General features: G+C 36.9%; 1 protein-coding gene and 1 non-coding gene across 2 annotated transcripts in view; one reads left to right on the top strand and one right to left on the bottom strand.

The window, feature by feature from the left end:
* The window catches only part of DNAH7 (dynein axonemal heavy chain 7), a 263,405-nt gene that overhangs the window by 31,130 nt on the left and 209,440 nt on the right, over positions 1-22,835 (bottom strand). Inside the window, exons 50-57 of the mRNA XM_065927706.1 lie at positions 22,308-22,441; positions 21,181-21,516; positions 16,518-16,644; positions 15,356-15,550; positions 13,572-13,664; positions 3,531-3,707; positions 2,651-2,812; positions 326-526 (exon numbers count right to left, since the gene is read on the bottom strand). Coding sequence (XP_065783778.1) covers positions 326-526; positions 2,651-2,812; positions 3,531-3,707; positions 13,572-13,664; positions 15,356-15,550; positions 16,518-16,644; positions 21,181-21,516; positions 22,308-22,441 — 1,425 coding nt within the window. The remainder of the gene's footprint in view (positions 1-325; positions 527-2,650; positions 2,813-3,530; positions 3,708-13,571; positions 13,665-15,355; positions 15,551-16,517; positions 16,645-21,180; positions 21,517-22,307; positions 22,442-22,835) is intronic.
* LOC136165620 (U6 spliceosomal RNA) lies at positions 11,265-11,371 on the top strand. Its single transcript, XR_010662627.1, has one exon. It is a non-coding gene; the product is annotated as a U6 spliceosomal RNA (small nuclear RNA).

Below are 22,835 nucleotides of genomic sequence, written 5' to 3'. Positions count from 1 at the left end.
AGCTAATATCCTGAAACAGGATTCTCCAACCTTGCAGATTTGTATGGGGAATGGCTTGCAGCTGACTTTCTAAACAGAAGGCTGCATAATTAATAATACCCCACTAGATAGCAGCTGAGCAGGAATGAGCCTAGTGGTAAGATTAAAATAAAATATTAATGAAATTGACTTCGGGACAGTCAATAATCAGTAATCAAAACCAACTGCATTGCAGTGCGCGAGGCCTATTTAATTTGCAGTTTTACTCAGCATCACATCCAGGACCACCGGGGGCCGCTTGAGTTGCTTTACGGGGCTGAGGTAACAAGACTTAGCCATTACTAACAGGCTTTTTGCAGCTGCCAAAGAACTCGGGGTCAGAGATCGGGTCCATGAGGTAGGAGCGAATGATATTAGCCCGTAAACCTTTCGGAGCTTCATTGGTCATTTTCACTCCATTCTGCAGCACAGACACGGGGAAATTTGGAGATGGGTAACTTGTCAGCCAAATTCGGAAATCTGGGTGCGTTGTTTCTATGCTTAACTCCTGCAACAAGAACAAAAAATCAGATACATAAGATACATAAAATGGAAGGAAAATCTCTGGATCATGTGAGCCAGAACTGGGAGGAAATGGTTGTACAAAATAGGGCTTACTGCTGCAATTTAAGGCAAAAGCCTTAAAATCTAACACTGCCACGGAAAGGACATACTTCACTGGGAAGGCCCAGAGGGTTGCCCCTCTCCCTGATACAATTAAAACACATGACCGTAAAGCTTACAAAGGCATTACATAATTCAGAGCTGGCCATGACAAAGACTAAGACATTCCAAAAAATTTTGTATCTTCACTGCTGTTGCTGAAATGTTTATAGAAATACTTCTCTGCCCCAGAGCCATATTAAGAATGATGTCTTCTTGCTGTAACCAAGCTGTGAGCATAAGCCACACACTCAGATAAACCAATGTTAAGCCAAGTAGGGATGAACAAAATGGGGGAGGTTTGAAAGGCAAGAAGAACTGGTGCATCCTGAAGCACTAAACCATATCATATTAGCGATACTTGCTTGTGGGGACAGCGAGGCCTGCTAGGAGGATAAAGGATGACGGAACACTCATGACTATTATGAAGGCAGTATCAGGCCTTGGAATAACAACACTGGGCTTTCCCTCTCTCCTGTTTCACTAACTCCTCCCAACTGTCCATGTCAGTCATATCTGTGCTTTTTAAATTGCAAATATTTATCAGTAAAAAAAAAATGTGAGCACTCATGTGGTAAAGGGGTGGGTGGGGGAGACTGGAAGGATGCTTAGGGACATACATTTTTAATGAACAGTGAAGGTGCCATACTTTTCTCCGACTGTCTGGCCTACGCCTGGTGACTTAGGCAGCATGACTCATGGAACTTTGGGTCAATTTCACTACTCAATGGAGGCAGCTCTTGTCTCTTGGATTGACTCTCTAATGGGTATATGATATGATTTGACAGGCCAAGAGGACAGCCTAGAGACAGAGGAATTGTGAGGAAACAGGCACAAATATAAGGTCTCTAATATAAGGCCCAAAGCATGAGAAGATGTTAGTAAGGTGAAAAATGCTAAAGAACAGTTTAGAGGCCTACATTCTTGAGAAAGCATGTTCTCCCAATGAAAGTGAAAAAAGGCCAAGTGGCTGGAGCACAGAAGTCAAGACAGAAATGCCTGAGAAGCAGGCAATGCTCAGATGAAGAAACCATGACGGGGGCATGAACACTGTGTTCACACAATGGAAAGCCATGGAAAGGCTCTAAGCAGTGAAGAGCCTATTTTATTCATCACAAGTTCAGTAATTATTCACTGATTATGTCACATGAGCCAGGCATTATTCAAGGTGCTAGAGGTAAACCAGGGAACAAAACAGTGCATGCTTACATTCTAGTGGGAGACAGACAAAGCGAAGTAGTGACAAGTGGCATGAAGACCACCACAGTCTGCTCCTTAGTGCCGGGGGATGTCTGGATAATGCCAGCTCTGTCAGTTTAGGAGCCTGTGAGACTGTAGCTGAGGAGAGGGCTACAGTCATGGGTAATTATCTGGACACATTTTTCTCTGTTGAAACCAAGGGCCAGGTTTTCTGTTTACTCAGCTGAGCTACATGGGGTTTTCTTCCTGGAATCTCTGACCACAAAGATAGGGAAGTGCCATGACCCACTGCAACAAGGGTGGGAGGACTGCTCTTCTGGTTTCAGATTCAGCCTTTGTGGCAGTGACAGGCTGAGTGGGCGAGAAGTGAATTTCAGAGAAGTTACACCCTGAAGCCTTCCGATTTAGAGGGGCCACATGAATTTCCCCCCAAAAGCCCTTTTCATTGTTTTTGGTCCACTGCTGTAAGAAGCAAATTGCTTTCTATTTACCCTGTGGTTTATTCTTATCTTTGAGGCTGTGCCTCTGGATCAAGGATATTTCTGACCCATGGGATGAGAACTTGCCCTTAGTAGGAGGAATTAGGCAAGGCCCTGCCATGGGCTGTCCTCCAGCTCCCAGTGTGAGCCCACCTCCCCTAAAATCCAGCCAGGCCACTAAACCTGCAACCTGCAAATCATAGGACAGGAGTGGAGTTACTTAGATGGTATGTGCATCACTAACTACACTGGGGGACTACCGTCTCATCAAAATAAGCCTGCATTCTTACCTCGCAAACTTTCTCAAGGGTTGGCATCCAAGAGGTGGCGAGGTGACAATTCTGAAGAACAACCCATGTGCCTTCTTTGACAGCTTTTTCTAACATCTTCATGGCTATGGGACCTTGGCCTTGACCAAGAGATAAAGAGCTAAGTTTTGCTCCTCCATATCCCTGTATGAGGATAGTGAAAATGTCATTTAAAATCAAATTTTGAAGAAGAATCAATATTATCATCACAGGAAATGTTCATATTAAATACATTAAAATTTAATCATGCTGCATCCCTCAGCACTCCCAAGCACACACAACTCTAGAAAACTTTTCCTGAACCAGAAGCCAAAAAATAGATACAACACAAGCCAGTTCGTGAAAGAAACAGTCATGGTAATAAATGAAACATCCTGTAGGGTCTTTGACTGTTGAGATAAGAGGCAGGAAAAAGTTAAACAGACTTTTAATATGAGGAGATGAACGAACCCTGCTGTCATGCAGCAACTCCTAAAATTCAAAGCTGAAAACTATGAATAAAGAGATGAACTTACCCTAGTCTCCTCCAGATCTTTGAATAATTGTATCTTAACTAATTTGGTTACTGCATAAAGTTCAGGTAAAAATACCTATTAGCCTCTAATTTCCATTCAAGTTCATTTAACGAAATCTGTGGGAATGTTTGCCTGGAATTCATTTCTCCTATATCCTTATTCATCTACACGTTTGGGAGATGGTGTCTGGGACTCCCTAGTCTTTCTAGAACAATTACCATCTGAATGCCACAGTGGAAGAGTCCTTGAGTTACGGGAGCTGTAGAGGAGAATGCCCTGTCCCAATAGCCACAGTTTATTGACACAAGCAGGTAGAAGCAGCTGAAAACAATAGAGTTTTAAAGTACCTGATCATCAGCAAATTTTAGAAGGGCAGCCATGGGATCTGCTCCAGGAGAGAGTATGAATATCAGGGGTGCGCAGCAGTTACTGTCTGCAAATGCCTTGGATAGATCAAATGGGGGTGGTTCAATGAATGCACGCCCCAATCTGTTGGTTATAAATTCTTGCAGCATTGGAATAACCTAGAAAGGGACAAGAAAGGATTTGAAGGAATATTTGAAATCTGCCTAAAACCTTAAAAACTTCACATTCAAAGGTATTTTATAACAAAGGACTCTGCATTTGTTTGTGTATTTGTAAACACTGATAAAGAGTCAAAGGCACAGCTGTCTTTTAGATGGAAAGTATACATTATTTAAACAATAAAAGGTGGGACATTATTTAAACAATAAAAGGTGGGTGGTGACACCAAAATCCAAAGGCATTTTTCTTCCCTTTAATTAGTATTCAACATACCCTAGATGAAGAATATAAAAAACCTTAATTCTTTACTTAATTTTTAAGTAAAACTTGACTATGTTTCAAAGTCCACAACTCAAAAGTAGATTATAGTGTGATTTATACAATCCTATGCCAAGAAAGAATGATGTAGCTGAAAAAACAAAGAAGAGGAAAAGCACTGTGAAAGAGAAGGCATACTTTCAAAAAAGAGGCAAAACTATGTCGTATAAACTTTCTGATAACATGCTTGTGCATTGCCTGGGAATACACTTAAGAAAGAAAAGAACTTTGGGGCTTGTGTGCCCCTTTCGCAGTGATGTGGAAGTAGACTTGCAGTAAGCAGTATGGCTGATGTACAGCTTCAGGAATATCATTCTTTCTTTCTGATGAAGAGTCCACACCTGGCATCTCTGGGCAATGGCTCAGGTGTGAGCCAAGCAAGTCATAAGTATTAGTTTAATAAACCTGTATCCATGTATCCAGCTTAAGAAATTATGTAAACATATCTAAGAAGAAGACTCTTGAGAGTCCCATGGACTGCAAGGAGATCCAACCAGTCCATCCTAAAGGAAATCAGTCCTGAATATTCATTGGAAGGACTGATGCTGAAGCTGAAGCTCCACTCCAATACTTTGGCCACCTGATGCAAAGATCTGACTCACTGGAAAAGACCTGATACTGGGAAACATTGAAGGCAGAGGATAAGGGGATGACAGAGGATGAGATGGTTGGATGGCATCACCAACTAGATGGACATGAGTTTGAGAAAGCTCTGGAAGTTGGTGATGGACAGGGAAGCCTGGTGTGCTGCAGTCCATGGGGTCACAGAGAGTTGGACATGACTGAACTGAACTGAACTGATCTCATGAAGAGAAGTAATGAAGACAAGGATAAGGAGAATTTCTTTAAAGCTTCAGAATCACTCCAACTGGACACCTACTCATATTCAAGGATAGAATTGTGTGTATACACAACACTCCAAATTAGAACACGAATTCCACATCCTGTAACTTTTCTGAACTTAAAGGGAATTGCAGCAGCAATTCACAGATACCAAGAGCCTCAAAAAGGTGGTCTTCTCTAAAGAAAGTTACAAATATCTCCAAACTTTAATAGTGCGTTCTCAGAACATCTATTCACACAAGATTTGTAAGTAAAACTCATTAACAAGTCACAATACCTTAAAAACAGTGTCGGTCCTGATGTGGGTATATGTGTAGGTATAGGTGTGTATTGAGAAAGAGGGAGAGAGGGAAAGAGAGACTGAGTGTGTGAGGGTGGGGAGCCAAGAAACAGTGAAGGAATATCTTTACTTAAGTGTTTTTACTGTCTCCACAATAGATTCATTCAGACATGGGAGGGGATGAGTAACCAAGACACGGAACCAACCTAAACGTCCCCTGACAGATGAATGGATAAAGAGGATGTGGCCCGTATCCACCCAGAACTGTCACTGCACGGTCACTCAGCTACGCTCTTGCTGTGGTTCAGTTGCTAAGTCGTGTCGGACTCTCTGCAACCCCACCAACTGTAGCCCATCAGGCTTCTCTGTCCTTCACTGTCTCCCTGAGTTTGCTCAAACTCATGTCCATTGAGTCAGTGACACCATCTAATCATCTCACCCTCTGTCGCCCCCTTATCCTCTTGCCCTCAATGTTCCCCAGCATCAGGATCTTTTCCAATGAGTCAGTTCTTTGCCTCAGGAGGCCAAAGTACTGGAGCTTCAGCTTCAGCATCAGTCCTTCCAATGAATATTCAGGACTGATTTCCTTTAGCATGGACTGGTTGGATCTCCATGCAGTCCAAGGGACTCTCAAGAGTCTTCTCCAACACCACAGTTTGAAAGCATCAATTCTTCAGTGCTCAGCCTTCTTTATGGTCAATGTATGGTCATCCATACATTACTGGAAAAACCATAGCTTTGACTATATGGACCTTTGTCAGCAAAGTGATGCCTCTGCTTTTTAAAACACTGTCTAGGTTTGACATAGCTATTCTTCCAAGGAGCAAGTGTCTTTTAATTTCATGGCTGCAGTCACCATATGCATTGACTTTGGAGCCCCCCAAAATGAAATCTGACACTGTTTCAATATTTCCCCCATCTATTAGGCATGAAGTGGTAGGACCAGCTATGTTCCAATACAAAATTAAAACTTTTCAAAAAGATGTGGTACATATGTACAATGGAATATTATTCAGCTATAAAAAAGAATGGAATAATGCCAATTGCAGCAACATGGAGGAGCCAGAGATTATCACACTAAGTGAAGTCAGAGAAAGGCAAATATCATATGCTATCACTTACATGTGAAATCTAAAATACGATACAAGGAAACTTATTTACAAAACAGAAACAGACTCACAAACATACAAAACAATGTTATGGTTATCAAAGAGGAAAGGAGGTGAGGGAGGGATAAATTAGTTTGGGATTAGCTAATACACACTACTGTATATAAAATAGATAAACAACAAAATCCTACTCTATACCACAGGGAACTATATTCAAGATCCTACAATAAACCATAATGAAAAAGAGTCTGAAAATGAACATATATATATATGTATAACTGTATCACTTTGGTGTACACCAAAAATTAATGCAATACTTTGAGTCAACTGTATATCAATAAAAAATTTAAAACTACAGAAAGGTATAGAAGAGTAATAACAAATGTGTAAATGCCACAATGGCATGGATATATCTAAGGAGATTACTCGTATATTGTTCCTGTACAATAAAAATCTACTGAGTGAATGAATAAATTAGGATGTTCTCTTTTATGAAGGTGGGACTCTAATTATAGAAATTCTAAATAAATATCCAGTTCAGTTCAGTCACTCAGTTGTGTCCAACTCTTTGCGACCCCATGAACCACAGCACGCCAGGCCTCCCTGTCCATCACCAACTCCTGGAGTCCACCCAAACCCATGTCCATTGAATTGGTGATGCCATTCAACCATATCATCCTCTGTCATCCCCTTCTCCTCCTGCCCTCAATCTTTCCCAACATCAGGGTCTTTTCCAATGAGTCAGCTCTTCGCATGAGGTGGCCAAAGTACTTAAGTTTCAGCTTCAACATCAGTCCTTCCAATGAACACCCAGGACTGATCTCCTTTAGGATGGACTGGTTGGATCTCCTTGCAGTACAAGGGATTCTCAAAAGTCTTCTCCAACACCACAGTTCAAAAGCATCAATTTTTTGGCACTCAGCTTTCTTTATAGCCCAATTCTCACATCCATACATGACCGCTAGAAAAACCATAGCTTTGACTAGACGGACCTTTGTTGGCAAAGTAAGGTCTCTGCTTTTAAATATGCTGTCTAGGTTGGTCGTAACTTTCCTTCCAAGGAGTAAGCGTCTTTTAAATTCATGGCTGCAGTCATCATCTGCAGTGATTTTGGAGCCCAGAAAAATAAAGCCAGCCACTGTTTCCACTGTTTCCCCATCTAATTGCCATGAAGTGATGGGACTGGATGCCATGATCTTAGTTTTCTGAATGTTGAGCTTGAAGCCAACTTTGTCACTCTCCTCTTTCACTTTCATCAAGAGGCTCTTTAGTTCTTCGCTTTCTGCCATAAGGGTGGTGTCATCTGCATATCTGAGGTTATTGATATTTCTCCCAGCAATCTTGATTCCAGCTTGTGCTTCCTCCAGCCCAGCATTTCTCATGATGTACTCTGCATATAAGATAAATAAGCAGGGTGACAATATACAGCCTCGACGTACTCCTTTTCCTATTTGGAACCAGTCTGTTGTTCCATGTCCAGTTCTAACAGTTACTTCCTGAACTGCATACAGATTTCTTCATCTATGCATAAAGTTTCATTTCCAGGGAAATTATTTCATGTTTCAGATATTTTGAATGGGAACAGATATCAAGCTGATGGTAGAAAACTGAAAATATCCTCACTTCCTCTCTCAGACCTAGTCCTTGCCCTTTTCCCTATTATTCTTTTCCTATGGCTGTCTTTTCTCTCTAGGTTAAGAACAATAACAATTAACAAAGAATAGTTTTTAATAACCTCTCTCCTCTCAAGGTTAACCTCTTCACTAAACGATAATTTTACAAACAAATCGAAAGCACATGGCTTTTAAGTACATGGTTTCACTTTTAGGAAGTCTGAGCTCTGAGTGGTTCAGGCTGGGGTCATTCACTGCATTTGTGCAAACATGGCAGATGGGAAGTGAGTCTTCTGGTAGTACAGGAAGACCCAGTTAGGGGTGCTCACATGATAATTTTCATTGTTTCATTTTTAACATTAAAACTGAATAAGATCACAGAAATTGTGGACTTGTAGACACAGTGGGAGAAGGAGAGGGTGGGACGAATTGAGAGAGTAGCACTGACATGTATACACGACCATGTGTGAAACAGCTAGCTAGCGGGAAGCCGCCGTGTAACACAGAGGATTCAGGTTGGTGGTCTGTGATGACCTGGGGGTTTGGGGGTGGGGTGGGAGGCAGGGAGGCTCAAGACGGGGAGTGTATTACACTTACAGCGACTCGTGCTGCTGTAAGCAAAAAGCAACGCAACATTGTAAAGCGGTTGTGTGTGCGTGTTAGTCGTTCAGTTGTGTTCAGCTCTTTGTGACCCCATGGACTGCAGCCTGCCAGGCTCTTCTGTCCATGGAATTTTCTCCACCAATTAAAAAAATTAAAACACAATAGTCAACACAAAAATTAAAAAACAAAAACAAAAAACAACTGAATGAGACCAACTTGTTCCCAAGACGAAACAGTAACTTCTGAGGTACGTGAAACTGCAAGCTATTCAATTTGGAAGGTGATGGAATTGGATTTGCTTCTGCAATCTGATTATGCAAGCGTAAGAACTATAAAATGAAATCTGTCAGGAACAAAAATTACAGACTAATTTAGGCCCCCATCTTCCCAAAGGCAGAAAAGAAGTTTGTGGTCTTCTATGTATGCTTTTCTGTGTCTTGCAAGTTTCTACAGGATTTATCTGAGGTTAGAGAAACATATTAGCTTATACTTGACAAGTTTCTTATTAAAAGCTGTTTAATTTACTTTTTGTTTACAGTTCAGAAGGAGAAAACTGTGGCCAGAAGCGCTTCATTTTGTAAATGGGCTCAAAACATTCCATACCTCAGTATTTATACATCTGATATGCTTTCGTCAATAAAACACTATAAACTATTGAAATCTAAGGAAAGTGCAAACATTTCATTTTTCCTACTGGTGGTTTAGTGAACATCTTTTACATTTTTCCAAACCACAGCATTAGAGAACATAGCATTTGTGACTTCTTATCGCAGGATGGAGTTGGTTTTGAAGGGAGAGCAGTGGAAAGGAGACAGAAAAAACTATGGTGACAAATAATATATAATTTATATTAGAGATCAAACAATTATGGATTTTCCTAGTGGAGATATATATCTCATGACTTAGAGATAGCAAAGAAATAAAATCTATTTATGTAGTACTAGGCCAATTGTCAGCCTTATATAGCACTATTCCTTTCTCTAGCATGCTAATACCATTTTGCTTTGGAAAATTATTCTTTTTAAAGCATAATACTGTAGTCATATATCATTTTTAAATACATAGGTTCCAAAATCAGTGATTTATGACTAGGAATTAAAGTGCCTGTAAACAGCAAGATTGAAGGGTTTGAAGTTGCAAGTAATAAAAGAGCATACTAATAATTATTTCTATATTAAGGATTGCAGGTATGATGGCATAGACAATGGCAACTGGTTTCTTTACCATCTGACCTGTGAAAGATGTCCAAAAAGTGTTAGTCATTCAGTCATGTCAGACTCTTTTGTGACCCCATGAACAGTAACCCTCCATGCACCTCTGTCCATGGGATTTCCCAGGCAAGAATACTGCAGTGGGTACCCATTCCCTTCTCCAGGAGATCTTCCCAACCCAGGTCTCTTGCATTGCAGGTGGGTTCTTTACCATCTAAGCCACCAGGGAAATCCAATAATTATTTATATATTAAGGATTATAGGTGTGATAGTACAGGTAATGGTAACTAGTTAACAGGATAAATTGAACTATGCTATAGTAGCAAACAACTTCAAGATTTCAGTGGTTTAACACAACAAAAGCTTACCATCTCAGAAAAGTCATCCGAGTGTCCAGGCAACAAACTCTCCCTGCTCTGACTCAGCATTCTAGCCTGTTTATGGCATTTAAATACCAACATGTGACTCCACAATTTTGATGGCAAGAGGAATATTCTGGAGAATCTCACAGTGATAGCTAAATGCTTCCACCCTGACACTTTTGCTCACATTTTACTAGCCAAAACAAGGTTAATGGCCACAATGCCCCCACCTCGAGTATACACAGGAGAGAACCAGGAATACTGCTGAGAAGTATTAATGTTTACACTCTTCCACCCATACAAAGAAAACTCTAGAGGAGATATGGAAACATATAAGAAAAAGTTAAAACACACAGTGCTAAAGCATTCTGCAGAAGAGCTAAGAGAAGCAGGACTGTAAGTTTAACCTCAACTGATTCAAAAAATGAACAAAAGCCCCTCAGCTTGAATATCTAAATTTCCCAGCTCCCTCATACTAACTTGAAAAAGAGAATGACTATGGAAAATAATATTTGATCTATTTGGTACTCAATGTATTTTCAGATTAAAACGTCAAATTTTTAAAAACAAACTGGGGAAAATAAATTTATAGGTGAAATTGCTGCAGTTAGGAAACACCTCATTAATCACTTTTAACTAAACAATATAGAATATGATCAGAAACGTCTCTGTCAAATATTGAGGCGGGAAGTTTAATGGTACACAGAGAGTCATTTACTGTAACAGTTTTTATCTTAGAAAACAAAGTAAAAAATCTTTGAAAATTAAAAAAAAAAGTTTTAAAGGAAGAAGCCATATTAGACGAGAGTTTGAACTATTTCATATTCTTTCATATTTAATATTTGCAGTGAAAACTTCTGAGGCTTAACGCTAATACTTTCAGTGAAGATTCGTTTTTAAAAGGGCCCCCAAGGTGCAGTTTAATAATGATCTTCAACAATGGGAACTATTTCCAGCATCTAAGAGCTGGGCAGCACCATGACATTTAGGGGCCCTCGGCACATTGCGAACCCCTCCTTCCATTGATAAATAGAGAAAAATGTATTTTGCAACTGTTTTTGAATAATTAAAATATAACAGACTAGTTTATTTTCTCATTTTAAGAGAAATTAAAGCACTTTCATGAACTCCTAAGAGTATCATGGACCCGAGGTCCTATGCTTAATGGATACTTTGGCCCTGGCTAAGGCCACACTGCCAATTCAAGAAAGAATGACGTGCTCGCTTCGGCAGCACATATACTAAAATTGGAACGATACAGAGAAGATTAGCATGGCCCTTGCGTAAGGATGACACACAAATTCGTGAAGTGTTCCATATTTTTTTATAAAACTCCTAGAGGAGAACATAGGCAAAACCCTCTTTGACATAAATCACAGCAGGATCCTCTATGACCCATCTCCCAGAATATTGGAAATAAAAGCAAAAATAAACAAATGGGACCTAATGAAACTTAAAAGCTTTTGCACAACAAAGGAAACTATAAGTAAGGTGAAAAGACAGCCCTCAGATTGGGAGAAAATAATAGCAAACGAAGCAACAGACAAAGGACTAATCTCAAAAATATACAAGCAACTCCTGCAGCTCAATTCCAGGAAAATAAATGACCCAATCAAAAAATGGGCCAAAGAACTAAACAGACATTTATCCAAAGAAGACATACAGATGGCTAACAAACACATGAAAAGATGCTCAACATCACTCATCATCAGAGAAATGCAAATCAAAACCACTATGAGGTACCATTACACGCCAGTCAGGATGGCTGCTATCCAAAAGTCTACAAGCAATAAGTGCTGGAGAGGGTGTGGAGAAAAGGGAACCCTCTTACACTGTTGGTGGGAATGCAAACTAGTACAGCTGCTATGGAGAACAGTGTGAAGATTTCTTAAAAAACTGGAAATAGAATTGCCATATGACCCAGCAATCCCACTTCTGGACATACACACTGAGGAAACCAGATGTGAAAGAGACACGTGCACCCCAATGTTCATCACAGCACTGTTTATAATAGCCAAGACATGGAAGCAACCTAGATGCCCATCAGCAGACGAATGGATAAGGAAGCTGTGGTACATATACACCATGGAATATTACTCAGCCGTTAAAAAGAATTCATTTGAACCAGTTCTAATGAGGTGGATGAAACTGGAGCTTATTATACAGAGTGAAGTAAGCCAGAAAGATAAAGAACATTACAGCATACTAACACATATATATGGAATTTAGAAAGATGGTAATGATAACCCTATAGGCAAAACAGAAAAAGAGACACAAATGTCCAGAACAGACTTTTGGACTCTGTGGGAGAAGGCGAGGGTGGGATGTTTCGAGAGAACAGCATCGAAACATGTATATTATCTATAGTGAAACAGATCACCAGCCCAGGTTGGATGCATGAGACAAGTGCTCGGGCCTGGTGCACTGGGAAGACTCAGAGGGATTGGGTAGAGAGAGAGGTGGGAGGGGGGATCGGGATGCGGAACACATGTAAATCCATGACTGATTCATGTCAATGTATGACAAAACCCACTACAATATTGTAAAGTAATTAACCTCCAACTAATAAAAATAAATGAAAAAAAAAAGAAAGAAAGAATGACATGTGTTCATCAAACAGACCCTGACTTACAGAGGAAAGAATGCCTCTACCTTGTATTATCACTAATGTGTAAAATTAAAAAAAAAACAGCACTGTCTTTATCATACAAGTGCAGCTTTTTCTATTGCTGTTAGAATGGAAGTATTATCTTATATCCTTAGCAACTGAAATTGTGAATACAATAAATTTTGGAGTAATTATGTATACTTTTACTCAAGTAGTAACAGTGGACAATTAGAATATATTTTCAGTTTTTCTTCCAACATTCCCAATGTCTATCATTCCTCAGAGTTATGTGATTATCTCTGTGGATATGCGTCTTTACACTTAAGTGAATAGTTTGTTTTTTTAAACAGAGTTTAATAATACAAATGAGGATATCAATGAGTACTCTCATTTGCTGATATGACAGGTCAGCTGATTCGCTGGTTATATAATTTATTACTTAAAGAAATGAAAATTAATAGTGTTGATATTTTCCTTTGTGGTGAACGATGATGAACATCTTAAAAACAATATTCTACTAGCTTTCCAAAAGCCAATAAAGAACCATGTACAGGATAGCATTTGAGGAACCAGAAGGTATAGTAAATCAGCTTCATGTAAACATTGACCAATTTCATCAAAACAGTAAGAACAAAAATGTAAAGAAAGTAGATTGTCCATTCCCTTCTCCAGGGATAAAAGGAAGAGCTGTAACATAAATAAACTATTAAACATAATCTGGTGAGTTACTAATTTAGTGCAGTTATAATAAATACACACTTTTAAAAAAATGACTGCATTAGAGGGAATTGGGGTTATTTCTTGCAGCTGTTTACCACCCCACCCCCAATGATTACATAAGGAAATAGATGTTTAGCTGGTATGTGGAGCTGGAAGGTCTGGAATTCACTGAGCTGTTTCCAAAGACAGCATTTACCTTGTCCGGCCTCAAGCAACGAATGATAAGCATCCTTTGAAACTCACTCGCTTTATCTTCCCAATCATCAGGAAAAACCTCATGATGTGGTTCCTAAAATGACAGTGGATATAATTCAATTTTATTTGGAAGACTTAATAAAAAGCCAAAATCCCAGTATTTTTACTTTTAAATTAAGTTTAAAGAAAACATAAAATAATTAAGTGAAATTAAGAATGCTAATCTAAATTTTATTAGGTTGGGGCAAAGTTATGAAAGAAGAAATAAAAAGAAAATTTTAACTGCCACATGAAACCAAAACTAAGACATGAAATAAGTAGGTTAGTGTCAATATAAACGTTAATCAATAGCACAAATGTTTCCTATTACTACAATAAATATGCACTAGGAGATCTTTTCCCATTATTTCTCCAAAGGCATTTCAAAAACCTACCAACTAACTACTCTCATTATCTATTTACAAAAATAAACATTTATTGTAAACAAAGAAGGCTATGCATTACTTTTTATTTTGATAAAATTTTGATATCTTTTCAAGAAAGGAATATTTGAGAATGTGTATAGTAAAGACGGGGCTTCCCAGGCGGCACAGTGGTAAACAATCCGCCTACCAATACAGGAGACTCAAGAGACTCAGGGGGGATCCCTGGGTTAGGAAGATTCCCTGGAGTAGGAAATAGCAACTTGTTCCAGTATTCCTGCCTAGAAAATTTCAAGGATAGATGAGCCTGGCAGGCTCTCATGAGGTCACAGAGTTGGACGCGACTGAGCGCATGCGAGTTCCTCCCCCTTCCCCCACTACACACATAATGTAAAGAAGAAGCCAAAGAATGTAATTAAAAATATGCAAGAAGAGATGTATCAAGATCCCAGGAGGAGGAATGGGAAAAGAAGACACTTGTATCTTTGAAACAGCTGGGAAGGCTATGGGTATCTCAGGTCAGAAATCTCCATGCTTCAGCATAGGGAAATTTCTATTTAGACTCAACTACATACAAAAACATATTTGCCTCTGGAGAAAGTACTTTTATTACTAACAAGGATCAATCCAAAAGAGATCCAAACCAAAATATTTAAATTCATGTGCAGACACACTCTATCATGTATAGTACAATAAACAGGTCACCAAAGTATTCTCCACGCATCCTGCTTTTTTCTCCTTCCAACCCCCACCCCCAAATAGAGCTGGTGCATGTTAAGCCCAAGAAAAGCAAAATGTCAAAACAAGTAGAAACACTAGAAAAAACTAACTGGGAATCACAATGTTAGCCCTTGTGCTAAGGAAAAAGTGAAGGAAGGCAGCAATTTGTTTATATTCCAGAAGGGAAACTGAGCATCATGGTATATGTTAGCTATAGTAATCTCCAACTAATAAGATCAGGTCTCATGAAAATTATTTGAGAACTATTATTTTTTCCCTCTCGTCAAATGACAAAAATATTTATTAGTTTGTGCCCTGTGTTCAGAAAATACAAACAAAACCTGTTCTATAAAATTTTAAGTCATCTGCCATTATGACTGCCAAAGTTTAGTTGATAATAAAAATCTGGCCTGGAAATCCAAAAAGAGTACTTTTAAGGACCAGGCAACTTTTCTGCATCTTTACAGATTCCAAGGAATCTGAAGAGAAGTGCAAACAGAACCAATTAGGAAGTGGGGATAGCCTAATTGAAACATTATATTTGACCAGCTGTTTAATGCTTACTTACAGACAAGAATAAATTATTTGACATTATTTTCTCCATTTAAAAACTTTGAAACAAGCAAGAGAGTTAAAAACATACCAAACTGTCATATACTTTTTTCCATCCATCCTTTAAGCGCATAAACTCTCTACGAATGTTTTTGAAGGCAGACAAATCATCCAGTCTACATATTTCATCCCAAGATTTTTGAGGAAGCCATGTACAAGGGTTAGCATGAGGATTATCCAAGCCAATGCCACCAGTTAACAAAAACCTCCACTCAGCTTTATTAATCTTTGGAAAACAAAGTAGCATGAAGAGTCAGAAATGAGTTCACCATATACACAGGTAACTTACAACCATTTAAAAAAAATTGACTGATTTTTAAGTTTCAAATATCCCCCTATAAAATTTTAGTTATTGGTATAGGTCAGTATTGATTCATAAGAAATCAATGTATTCATTATAACCAGTTTTCAAAATAGTTCCATTTTAGAGAGCTACTTGTTAGATACTAGAGAGCTACTTGTTGATAATTTTCCTCCAGAATTTCTGATCTAGACATGGAAATCTGAATTTTATTCTTTTTTAATATATGTCTTCCAAAATGACTGCGAAGTTTTATTGTCTGTAAAAGTTGTGGGAAGGCAGAAAGCCATGCACCTGCCATGCTTTCAATTATTTTCTATAAAATATGATGAGTTACTGCTATGAAATTTTTGCAAGAAATACTAAAATAAATGTTTCTTCAGAATTCAGCTAATACATTGCCATATGAAATTAATAAAGCTTAAACACATGTGTATAAAATAATGAATTTATACACCTCTCTTCCACTCTTAAAGTGCTTCCCATATTTTAAGTAAACAGATTTGAAACATAGCTAAAATTAATGAATGGTATTGTTAAACCCAATGGTTAGATTTGACAAACTTGCAAAAGTTCCTAAAAACATTACCATTTATATTACTACTTGGGGTACATATATCAATACATTTGAGAAGTTCATATGCATCCTTATATGTGAGATTCTGATAGAAACTATTTTAAGCTAAAACATACAAAAATTTAAGTAGTAATAGTTACATAAGGAACTCTGCTTAATTTATTTTTCACCTCTGTGAAATTCAGTCTAGTTGTGATATCTTGCCTTCACTATAATAATTGCTATTAACAATCCTTTTATATATATTCCCACACAAATTCATAAATTAATAAATTCACATTAGTATTTTCTCCCATAAATTAAAACAGTACTGACCAATCGCTCATGTATCAGCAGATTTACAGTTAGACAAAATGAAAAAAGTAGTTTATCCTTTTCAAAGAGGGATCGGCAGATGTTAACATAAAGGGAATAAGTGAAGTGATCCTTGAGAATTTGAAGCCTAAGGGTCAACAGAAAGAAAAGTAAATAAATAAAAATGCATTATTCCCTCAAAAAATGCTCTTGGGAAAACCTATTATAAACCATTTAGATGTGTGTTCTTCTAATAAACTTTCTGGTCAATTACTCCCAAAACAGATCAAGGATTCTCATTAACTGGGGGCACCAATTTGAGAGTTACACAATGTAGGAACACTTCAGTAGAATTGCATTTTTACCATCAACTGACTTTTTTTTTTTTTTTTTTTACAAAACTTAATCTTCCTTTTGGAAAAAAGGTCAATCAATGCATGGTATATTAATCTACTACATTTAACAGTTTTTGGACTATTTAAAACTACAAAACATTTCTTGGGGTAAAACTGGATTTCCATATTTCATAAACTTTTACATATGTTCTATATGATATATTATTATAAATGAACAGACTAAAGTTAATAGTTTCTTTATTAAATTAAGTTTATAAGAGGGCTACTCTGTTCATAAATCCATAAAAGTTGGACTAATAACATAACTTGATAAACTACATTTTTATTTATCACATAGACAAGTCTTAGAAATATGAATAATCACAATATTTGCAACTAACAGCATCCCAGTAAATGCTAACATGTGTGATTGGTATTCACAGGAAACCTTAACATGAGAAAAATTATTATTTTCAATGCTGATGTGTGATACAGTGTTGTAAGGTATTCATGCTCCCTCTGATGAATTTATTCATTTGAATAACCTTACAGAAAAGGAATTTATATCAGGAGTCTGAAAGAAGTGAACACATTTGTCCTAATTTGGGGATTTAGCCAAAGGAAATAATCAATGATGGTGACATTTATATTTATTACTGTGTTATTTATAATACAAAAGCTGGAGACTACTTGCAAATCCTACAATAAGAAAATTATGAAGAAAATCATGGTGCATTCATTAAAAGTATATTGTACAGCTGCTAAAAATTATATTTCAAAAGAATAATTAATAACAAGGGAAAATTATCTTGACAGAAGTAGAAGGGAAAGAAAAAATTCTGTGTGTGCACACAGGTATGTGTGATCTTGCATATATTTTTGAGAGCAAGAGACAGAGAGATTGATTTCAGTGTGGTTCCTGTAACAAAGCTATATTCTAGTTAGATTTTTGTTTCTGTATTTTTTTGCTACAGTTATTTACTTTGCCATAATAAATTATAATGCATTAAAATATTATAAAGACAGATGATTCCAATTATTATGGTTATTTCATAGTATGTACACAGTATATATTTAATTATAATATATGTTTGGCATTATTAAATAATAATTATTATGAATAGTAACTATCAGAATACAAACACAAAAAAAGAGATTTTTATCTCTCATGAAAGAAAATTAGAAATAATTTTAGACCAATATTAAGATTCTCCAACAATTTAGTAGTCTACTGTTAACAGTCATATCCTTTCTATGCTTTTGTTATAGCTACAAACTAATCAGCGCCCAGAGACCAACAGGTCAGCTAATGTTTTTTTGTTTCTTTCTCCAGCTTTATTGAGGTATGATTGACAAGTAAAACTTGTACATATTTAACAGATTATCTGATGTTTATCAATGATTGACAAATAAAAAAATGATTTCTATGAGAACTCTAATTTCTGAATGAGATCTTGCTTCCTCCCACTTTTTACTTAAAAAAAAAAGGAAGATTAAACAAGATTACTAGTAGAGTCTCCCTTGTGGTAGCCATTTTGGAACTCTATTTGGCAATATCTATTAAAATGGAACATATATATACTCTGTTATGATCAATTCCACTCCTGGATATGTACTTACCAGATAAATGTACATACAAAAGCCACATACAAGAGTGTACAAGACAGCAAAAATTCATAACAGCTCCAAACTGGAAGCTACCCAAATGTCCTCTGCAGTAGAATGAATAAAAAACTGTGGTATAGTGAAAGGACAAATAAAAATAAAAGGCCCAATCTTTCTATACCGAAAATGTTAAGAAGAGATTTCCCTCTCCTCTTTTTCCTTACAGCATTTACTTCCGAAAGTTTAAAATTATAAGTACCTTCTCTTTGAAATATAGGTAGGCTTTTTGTCAACTTTACAGCCCAGGAATGTCCCTTCTGAAGATCTGAGAGCCGTTTTCATGGGCTAACTTCATGGGCTCCTGACTCTGAGCTGCCAAACTACCTCCTATCATAAAGATAAGACACTGGTTTTTCCTCTGGGTGAAGCCAGTCTGCTAAAGGCGGTTTCCTGTCTTTGCGCTCTCTTAGCGAACTGCTGCTCGTGCTGCGGGTCACATTCTAGTTTAATACTTATTCAGTTAAAAACTGCTTTCTTCCTCAGCTGCTTTGTGGAGAAATTTTCTGGACTGGGAGAAGATTTGCTTTTACACTTCCCCAACAATATAGGAGCATAGGGAATACACCCATATTTAACAATGAAAGTGAATAAACCACTTCTTTGCACTGTGCAAAACAATACAAATTTCACAAACATAATGTTAAGTGCAAGATGTCAGATAAAAAAGAGCAAGACCATGCAATTCCATTTAAATAGCATTCTAAATTAGGCAACACTCATCTCTAGCACTGAAACTCAGGACAGTGATTACCTGGGGGGATGTGGACTATAGTGACTAGAAGGGGAAACAGAGTGGTTTCTGGGCCGTTGATAATGTCCTATGTCTTGACCTGGGTGTTAGTTACACAGATGTACTCACATAAAATTTTATTTTTCAAATGCTTCTGATTTCTGCATGTTTCTGTATGTGTAGTAATAACTTCAAAGGTTTCAAATGTATTTTTTAATATTTACTCTTTGGTTCCAGAATTATATTTTTAAGATCACTGTAGTCATAAATATGATTTTCATTGTTTCTAAATGAAAGAATTTTAACTAAAACTAAAAAGGCACATTTTGTTTTCTGGACTTCATTCAAATCTTACATCTAGGTAAAAGAATTTGATTTTCTATAAATTGTAAGGGGCTATATTATAGTTATGAAGAAAGAGATGTCATATCTGTGAGTAAATCCTAATTTCATATAATGAGATAGTAAAGGAACCAGTAACTATTTTTAAAGTCTAAAATTGTCCAAATTTATAAAACTTATATACAAAATAGGTCTTTAAGAGAAAAAACAAGGTTTTTTTCTCTAGACTCCAACAGATTTTAAATTAATTAAAATGATAACACTCTGGTAGTCTTGTTTTAATCAAGATAGAAATTAAAAACTGCAATGAAAAGCAGAACATCATTTACTGTGTCACTCTATGTGATTAGCTCTGTGATAAGTTCTAGATTCTAGGAATATAAAAAAAAATTATTGCCTCAGGGAACTCAGACTCTAATGTGAAAACCAGACATGCTTGTTCAAGCTAAGTAACATAATGCAAATGGCTGGGAACTTTAATATGAAAGGTCACTTAAATTTCTCTTTTCTGTATTTCAGTAATCCTTGCTCACCTTGAAAATGTCAGATACTGAGAGAAATATTTTCAAATTTCATAATATGAAGAGAAACTTTTAAACTCTACCATTGTGCATTCCTTCCCTAAGGATACCCTCTTCCTCCCTTTCTTCCCGTTCTCGTGGGCAGGTATTTGAGAAGTTGTTTGCTAAGCCAAGCGTCAGGGCTATACCTTCATTAGTCTCATATACTTGTACATGCTCATATACTCAGGCTTGTAAAATAATGAAAGATATTAACCAAAGATTACTCAGTCTAAGAATATTTAAAATTTTGCAAAATTCTACCATGATAAATGAAAGAATTCACTTTAGATTTAGGAGATGAGCATTTTGGACTTCTAAAAGGTAATTGTTAAATGTGAATGATATTAGTAAATTGAGTTTCCTTTGTGAGTATGAACAGTTAGAACACTGAAGTATCTAGATCTGTGTTGATCAATAAAGTTATAAAGGGCAAAGACTGTAATTATTATCTTTTCAAGAAATAATTTAATGTTAGATCTATTAAAAACATGTTTTAATACCGAGCTAAAATTTATCTCACTGACAACAAAAAAAAATGAAATTTTTATTCTTTAGGCTAATCCATTACTTATTGCAATAGCCAACAGAAAAATAGGTATTTATAAAAACAAATATCACAATCACAGCAGACTGTTTTTTAAAAACTTTGTTATCTGTCAAATTTTATATATGTGTATATTAAAATGTGAATTCGTAACTTTTGGAATGCAAGCTCACAGAAAGTAAGAATTGTATCTTTTAGGGATATTACTTCCTCTTTCCATACTTCCAATCATAAATACATTTTGCAAACGATAAACAACGCTTCTTCTTTTCAGTATTACATTATAATCCCACATCTCTGTAAACAATTTCCTGGCAGACTGAATTTGGACACATCTGTTCAATGTCTAACCCTCAAATTTATTTCTGTTACAATGATTAATCAAGTTCATTCTAGCTATATGGCTGTAAGGTGAACACCATGCTGAAACAACAGCGAAGGACACCAATTACTATATTTCATGCATTAGTTATTATTTGTATTAATTAGTATTGCTTTTACGTACCTTTTTGACAAAATTTCTGACTTCTCTGAATTTTCAATAGACAGGATGAAAAGGTTAATAAACCAGGTCAATGAGTATTGGTACATGGGCTCGATGTTGGCTAAATCAGCAATAGAAAAAAACAGGATGGTGGAATGAACGGCAATAGGTCGATAGCCCATGCGGGTGCTATCAATCTTCTTCTCTGTCTCTTCGGCTACTTCCTGCTTTTGAGAAATCTCATTAGCCAGAGCCTTGGAGGAAGATAATATCTTAATGGCAGTTTCATCTTCTAATATATTGCCTTCCGAAGATGAAAGAACTTCTAAAATCTTGTCTTCTATTTCTTTTAACTGCCTGGAATAAAAAAAAATTTCTCAGAAGAAGAAGAAATCATTAAAAATCACTTCACATATATATTCTTTTATAAGAAACAGAGTATGTAATCTAAAGAAATACATCACATTGTGACAAATATCTGGAAGGGTGATGCCATATAATTAATTTCTTATCTTGTGAAATGTCAGAAAGACAGGTCTTTCTGCTCCACTTCCCTTTCTAATGATCGTTTATGTGGTAACTGGAGAGAGAGAGTAAGCCCATCTACTCTGCCATCAAGTAGCTCAGCTCCCAATTAAATAGAAAGTATCACTCCATTTATTTCCTGAAATTTTTCATGACTTATAGGACATTACCCTTTCTACCTGTGATATAGATATTACAAGCAGAAAGTGATATGCAACATATTCATTCAGACTTATGCTTCAGCAAAAACAGGTAACCTCAGCTACATAATGAATGCTAAAACTTTTGTGCTAAAACTTGGTAGAAGAGTTGAAAATATATTGCCTTGACTTGTGGCAGTCCTTCTAATCCTTTCAGCGCCTAAGAATTTGTATGGAAAAACTATACTCTGCAATGTAATTTTCTAAATTAACATACAGACTGTAATACCTTTTATTTTCCACTCAAGTCTTTCCATTCAATGCACCTATTAAACCTAACAACCTAGATCTTTAATATGTACTTTAACTGATTCTAAGTGATCTTGAAATAAATGGCAAAATCCTTACAATATTGTAAAGTTATTAGCCTCCAATTAAAATAAATAAAAAAAGAATGATTCTGTACTTTATAATGTATAAAACCTTTTGTTTTCAGCTCCTTGTAATATCAAGGCTTGCTTTTCTTCTTCAAGATCTGGCCTCTCTCGTGCTACGACAATTCCCAAAAGCTGATCCTGCATCCCTTCAGAAGTGATCATGAAGTTTAACAGTGTCACCTGTAAAGGAGGGTATGCAACAACTGCATCAGTCTTCCTGTTGAGAAGGTGTCTGCTTATGTGCTTTAAATCCTAACCGTAAAGTTGACTCTAACATCACAGTAGTATATGTGAGGAGCTTCCCTAGTGGCTCAGCACTAAAGAATCCGCCTGCAATGCAGAAGTTGTGGGTTAAATCCTGAGTCGGGAAGATCCCCTGGAGGAGGAAATGGCAACCCACTCCAGTACTATTGCCTGAAAAATCCCATGGACAGAGGAGCCTGTTGGGCTACAGTCCATGGGGTTGCACAGAGTCAGACACAACTGAGTGACTGAGTACAGTGTATGTGAAAAGTAAAATTTGGGGAGACCGTGATTAAGGATATAGACAAACTACGTTGAACTACCTTCAAAA

The sequence above is a fragment of the Muntiacus reevesi genome, chromosome 3 (assembly GCF_963930625.1).
Source record: "Muntiacus reevesi chromosome 3, mMunRee1.1, whole genome shotgun sequence".
NCBI classification, from domain to species: domain Eukaryota; kingdom Metazoa; phylum Chordata; class Mammalia; order Artiodactyla; family Cervidae; genus Muntiacus; species Muntiacus reevesi.
This window is presented reverse-complemented; position numbering and strand designations above follow the sequence as displayed.